Source organism: Solanum tuberosum, unplaced genomic scaffold (assembly GCF_000226075.1).
Source record: "Solanum tuberosum cultivar DM 1-3 516 R44 unplaced genomic scaffold, SolTub_3.0 scf00017, whole genome shotgun sequence".
Taxonomy (NCBI): Eukaryota; Viridiplantae; Streptophyta; class Magnoliopsida; order Solanales; family Solanaceae; genus Solanum; species Solanum tuberosum.
In genome coordinates, this window is record NW_006238943.1 from 2,650,797 (window position 1) to 2,657,508 (window position 6,712).

General features: G+C 37.2%; 1 protein-coding gene and 2 pseudogenes across 1 annotated transcript in view; 1 reads left to right on the forward strand and 2 right to left on the reverse strand.

The window, feature by feature from the left end:
- LOC107058026 (putative disease resistance RPP13-like protein 1) overlaps positions 1–1,701 on the reverse strand; it is a 6,699-nt pseudogene extending 4,998 nt beyond the window's left edge.
- Positions 1–6,712, forward strand: part of LOC102595812 (apoptosis-inducing factor homolog B-like) — a 23,970-nt gene that overhangs the window by 9,122 nt on the left and 8,136 nt on the right. The window contains exons 4-5 of the mRNA XM_015303019.1: positions 1,712–2,068; positions 2,142–2,408. Of these exons, the coding sequence (XP_015158505.1) occupies positions 1,712–2,068; positions 2,142–2,405 (621 nt within the window). The 3' untranslated portion in view covers positions 2,406–2,408. The remainder of the gene's footprint in view (positions 1–1,711; positions 2,069–2,141; positions 2,409–6,712) is intronic.
- LOC102584679 (putative disease resistance RPP13-like protein 1) overlaps positions 2,754–6,712 on the reverse strand; it is a 21,157-nt pseudogene continuing 17,198 nt past the window's right edge.

Genomic DNA, 6,712 nt, shown 5'->3' on the forward strand with positions numbered 1-6,712 from the left:
AAAGATTACTACAATGTGACAGGAGAACTGTCTCTAAGTTAGACAACAAACAAATGGAATCTGGCAACTTTTTTATATCCGTCTGAGAAAGGTCCAAAAATCTGAGGAGCTTTAATTTGATAAACAAGTCATTTGGCAACTCCTTAATATTGTAATGAGACAATGATAGTACCCTCAAGGATCTTAGTCTAGGCAGTATGTTAAGCTGCACCCTCTTGCTTAGAGGGTGATAACAATCCATGAGATCAATACATGTCAGAAGCAATGTCCTCAGCTGCTCCAATTTGTAGAGGGGTGTCAATTTCTCAAACTCACCACCATATCCCATTAAATAAGATAAGTGCCGACTTTTTTCCAACATATGAGATCCTTGGCTCTCTTCCAACCTGATACAAAGTTTTGAAGATGCAATTTGGGCTAAATCATTGACAAGGTCATGCATTAAGAATAAATTCTCTATGTTCCCTTCAGAAGGATTTGAGACCCTTTCGAATAATGATCTTGACCTCAACTCGAGAAAGTATTGGTTGCCTGAATCTTCAATTATTTCATCTTCCTGAGGTACGAGACCATTGGCAATCCACAGATGAATGACTTGTTCTTTCCTAAATGGATAATCTTTAGGAAATATTGCACAATAGGAAAAACATCGCTTTAAATGTGCAGGAAGATCTTTGTAGCTCAACATCAACGCTGGTAATATGTCATTGTGTGGCAGCTCCCATATTTCACTTCTCAAAATACGTTTCCACTCTTCAACCTCTGATTTAGAGCGTAACATGCCAGCGACCGTCTTCAGAGCTAAGGGCAGTCCTTTGCACTTAGCTGCAATTTGTTTTCCGACCTCTTCAAGTTCCAGATGTCCCATAGGATCCATGTTTTCAAATGCATGTCTTTTAAATAAAGACCAAGAGTCTTCAGTAGACAAATTGTCCATGCTAATTTTCTCATTTGCCATCATCAAGGCAACACTCTCTTTACGTGTTGTCACAATGATCTTACTTCCCATACGTCCTTCTACAAAAAGATTTCTTAAGTCATCCCACTCATTGTAGTTGTCATTCCAGACATCATCCAGAACAATAAGAAACTTCTTTCCCTTTAAGCTTTCCTTCAATTTGACTTGAAGCTGAATTTGACTTGAAGCTGATTAAGATTGTTGTCATCCTTCGAGTCAAATGAGCCAATTTCTTGAAGTAACCCTTTTGTTATTCTCAAAGCATCATATGCCTCAGAAACACAATACCAAGCTTTCAGACCAAAATGGTCCGCTTTATATGCCTCAGAAACCTTCGCATCATTGTAAACCGCTTTAGCAAGTGTTGTCTTACCCAGGCCGCCCATTCCAACAATAGGAACTACAGTCAGGTTTTTTCTACTTGCATCTTCAGACAACAATAGGTCAATCAAATTCTCTATTTCATTCTGCCTTCCAAAGATATCAGAATCATCAACCACAGAAGTTGAAGGTGTTCTAGTTTCTTGTTTAGTTGAACCAAAATGATCCTTTAAGCCAAGGCGACCAATTTGCTTTTCCAACACCTCCAATGTTTCAATGGTTTCTTCCAACTTTTCCTTTATGTTAAGGAAAAAATCATCAGTCAAGCACAGGTTGAGGTCACTTACTTGTTTGTTGCTTGTTTCTGCAAGATTTTGATGCTGGACTTCCACCTTAAGCCTCAAAGCTTCGTAATTGACTTCTTCTATCAAGGTAACTTTAGTGCACGACGGATCCAGATTACTAGAGTTTATCGGTCCAAAGGCGTCTGACAAGACTTTAGAATGGTTAAAAAACAAGAATGTGGAAGTGAAATTGATGCAATCTATCGATTTAAGTAATAACACTAACAACTCGAGTGGAAGCAGAACATATTTCACCTCGTCAGGGGAAACTATCAGAGCGGATTGCCATTTTCTTTGCACGGGAAAGCCACCAGGTTCAGAGTGGTTAAGGGAGACGTATTTGAAGGATCGAATCGATAATTTTGGAAGATTGAAGGTTGATGAAAATCTTGGAATCAAGGGTCACAGAAACATATTTGCTGTTGGTGATATAACTGATATTAAGGTAAGCACTAAACTGCATATTTCTTATTTCTTGAAAATGTTTCAAATGAATTATGATGCTTCTTTGCTATTAGGAACTTAAACAAGGATATTCGGCTCAAAAACATGCTCTAGTGGCTGCGAAGAACTTGAAACTTTTGATGAGCGGAGGAAAAGAAAGCAAACTTGCAATATACGAGCCTCGTCCATCGCCTAAGATCATCGTTTCATTAGGAAGGCAAGATGCAGTGGCTCAATTTTCGTTCACGACGATCATTGGATTAGTCCCCGGGATGATCAAGTCTAAGGATTTATACGTTGGGAAAACAAGGAAGAAAATGGGGCTTCAACCTAAGTAATATATATTGAAAATGGTGTCATTTCATGGCCAAAATTTGAGTTCTTCTACTTACATTTGAGAGCTATAAATATTTTTTAGTTGTTGTAGTTAATGAGTGTAAGATTTAGTTATTTGGGTTTTTTCAAAAATATTTGCACTTGTATATCCAATATAACTCATGAATAGTGGTGAAATAGTTGAGATTTTTCTACCCTTAATTAGAATTTAGGAGCATAAGCCATGGAATGGAAAAAATCATGTCAAGAGCGCCCCCCCGTTGAAATGTGCAAATCCAAATTTAGTTGAACTCCAATGTGGATACCCAACACCGAATAATATATCCACTATAGAATATATAACATGTTGGTAACTATAAAAATAATATACATATCCATCTTCAGTTGCAATTGTTGTTCAAAATCATCTAATCAGATCTATATCAAATGACTTCAAATTTTATAGAGACAATCTCTTTAGACTATTCCAACAAATCTAAACAACACTTCAAATTTCTCACACACACACATAAAAAGAAGACACGATTTGAAATTCAAATCCACTTCTTCGAGCTTATTCAATCATCGCGAGTTATCTTTCTAATTTGATTTTCTGGACACAAATCTTACAAAATCAATACTCTAACCACTAGTTGAGTCCCAAACATATTTACAAATCGAGTTTGTCTACTTACAAAAGAGGCTTGCACTGGAAACATGAAATAGGATCAGCGGTAAAGCCCCATGTCGAAGACTTGCCTATAACAGCAGACCTGAGTTCACTGTGGATGACATAATAGCTTTAGCAGAAAGAATAAAAAAAAAAAAAGAACTCGTGAACTGATGTAAAAGATGAGTATATTGATTCTCTTAATGTCCTGTCATATACTAATGTGTCCAGATTTCTTTTAATGGTAAGTAAATAGTATGTATAACTTATAAATTTGTTATTCATATTTTTTGCATGTATATAGGAGTACTTAGTTAATATTTTAGATTATAGTTTTTTCCTATTAGGATCTTTCTAATATTTAATTTTTTTAATAGGGAAAGCATGACAAAAAGCTATATTATTAGAATAACAATATTAATTATATGTAGATTGTGACAAAGGATTGTTGGAATTGATACTTCCACTATATTGTCATGTGTTAATATCAATTTCTCTATGCTCTCTTATCTTGTCTCTTTTTATTTGTTTTTTTTTAATGTTTATGTTTCTTGTTTGTTGTTATTGTATAACTTTTTATTGTTTTATGGTTATTAATATTGAGAATTTACATTGGTTAGTTGTTTTGTATACATTAACCTAACATGTGGTATTTTAGTATATCCTCATTTGAATATTATATTTGTGCAATAATTAGTTATTTTTACTTTATGCACTTTTAGTCAATTTTATAATTAAGGGTGTATTCTTTTTATTAGGAAGATATATGTACTTCATGTTTCCAGAACTAGTGATTAAAAATGAAAAGAATTAACAAAAAAGCAAAGTGAAGTAAACGGAAATAAAAAGCTTCCAAGGGAAAAGAATAGTTTACATCAGTTGAAGAGCCATTCGTTTTAATCATCACATGCATTCCCCATCGATGTATATACTAGGAAATTGAGCAATATTTGGCCAGTATTCCCCCTTGTCAAATTCTAGTAGTGGTTTGAGCAATGGGCATTCTGAAATATGTAGTTTAGAGAGGGAAGAGGGCATCCCTTTTACTGGAAGAGATTGGAGCTTAGGGCAAAAGGAGATATTCAGCTGAGAGAGGGAGGAGGGCAGTGATGATTCAGGAAGTGATTGGAGATTAGGGAAATTCCTGATTTGTAGATGTTGAAGCGAAGTGAGGTGCGAAAACTGGCCTTGTTCCAGCATTGACTGAATTTGAGGTAAATTACCCTCAATATATAGATATTGAAGAGAGGTGAGGCTTTTGAGATGTTGGCCGCTTAATGTTTTCACATTGTTTATTCTAAGTGATTGAATAGAGGAAGGCAACTCCCAATTCTCACCACCAACAGTCTCTTCGTCACTGCCATCATGGAAGATGATTAATTGTATGAGACAGGGGAGTCTCTGTAAACGCCACTACTTTCGGCCGTTCACCAGTTTCTTGCACTTGTTGATCCAAAGGGCTTCTAAATTGAAGGGCAATCCTCCTTCAGGAAAGGACTCTATTTCTGGACAATTATACAGAATTAGTTTCTTAAGAGATGGAAGGAGTTCCTGCATACGTTCTGGCAGCCACTTCAGCTTTGAACAGCCATGAATAGTCAGTGACGTCATCTGGGTCCCCCCACATGCCACCGAAAGTATTTCAACATTCTCACAATTCTGAATATCGAGACTTTCAGGGGCAGTAGGAATCAAAAACCTAGTAAGGTTGTGGCAATCATGTACCCCCAAATGACGTGCTCTTGGGAGCAACTCAGGTGATATAACATCTATACAATCACATCTATGCAGTGTCAATTCATCGAGAAACATACTCATCTCACCAACTGGCGGATCCAATTTCAATTTCTGGCAACCAGATATCCTTATTGTCTTCAAGGTAGTGGGAAGTATGCTAAAAGGAAAGAAGGCAAGAGAGTTACAATCACCAATATATAATTCCTCAATCTGCTTCATTCCCTCAAAAACAACTCCAACCGTGGGAGAACCAATTACTTCAAAACTTTTTAAACTTGAAAGTTGGATGTGTACTGTCTCCAAACTGAGTTCAGGGCAATTTTTAATTTCAAGATTCTCAAGTACAGGGAACTCTCCACTTCCTAGTACGTGCCATTGCTTCCACTCCGGCATATCTTCAAATATAAGTTCCTCAAGACAGTTAAAAGGCTTTTTAGAGGACAAACTGCCATAGAATTCTTCCGTCACCTCTGTTATTCCATGCATCCCTTTAATGGAAAGGATTTTCAAACAAGGAAGCTGTCCTAGTGCTGGCAAGGAAAAACAGTTCTTGCAGTTATCAATAGAAAACTGTTCTAGCTTAAGAAACAAAGGATCAGCTAGCCAATTCGAAAATGTTGTCCCTCTATATCCGATGATTTTGACTTCTTTTATGTTTTTATGTGGGCGTAGCTCATCAAGTATGTCTCTTTCTGTTTGTGAATTGTCGGCACTACTACTTTCACTCCACTCCAAAGATAACTGCTGAACATGATTCTTCTCCCTCATCTTTGCCTTCACAGCTTCCCTTCTATCAACCACATTTTGCAACTCTACAACTGATAGAGATCCATACAAGTTTTGTGCTTCACCCAAATCTTCCATACTCAAACCACCTACAAGAAACTTGGCTCCCAATAGCACTTGGAGGCTTTTCAACTTGCTCAGATGTAGCGGCATCTTCAAGAAACGAGTGTTGCTTATGTCAAGATGACGCAAGTTAATCAACTTCTCCATCTGCAGCGGTAGCTCCTCAAGATCAGCACAAGATGACAGGAGAAGTGTCTCTAAGTTATACAACACACAAATGGAATCTGGCAACCTTTTAATCTGTGTCTGAGAAATATCCAAAAATCTGAGGAGCTTTAATTTGATAAACAAGTCATTTGGCAACTCAACAATCTTATATCCTAACAACGATAATGCCCTTAAGGATGTTAGTCTTGGCAATATGTTAAGCTGCACCCTCTTGCTTAGAGGGTGATAATTCGTGACATCAATACATGTCGGAAGCAATGTCCTCAGCTGCTCCAATTTGTAGAGGGGTGTCAATTCTCAAACTCACCACCATATCCCATTGAATAAGATAAGTGTCGACTTTTTTCCAACATACAAGATCCTTGGCTCTCTTCCAACCTGATACAAAGTTTTGAAGATGCAATTTGGGCTAAATCATTGACAAGGTCATGCATTAAGAATAAATTCTCTATGTTTCCTTCAGAAGGATTTGGCACCCTTTCGAATAATGATCTTGACCTCAACTCGAGAAAGCATTGGTTGCCTGAATCTTCAATTATTTCATCTTCCAGTGGTACGAGACCATTGGCAATCCACAGATGAATGACTTGTTCTTTCCTAAATGGATAATCTTTAGGAAATATTGCACAAAAGGAAAAACATCGCTTTAAATGTGCGGGAAGATCATTGTAGCTCAGCATCAACGCTGGTAATATGTCCTTGTCTCGCAGCTCCCATATTTCACTTCTTAGAATACGTTTCCACTCTTCAACCTCTGATTTGGAGCGTAACATGCCAGCCAGCGTCTTCAGAGCTAAGGGCAGTCCTTTGCACTTAGCTGCAATTTGTTTTCCGACCTCTTCAAGTTCCAGATGTCCCATAGGATCCATGTTTTCAAATGCATGTCTTTTAAATAAAGACCAAGAG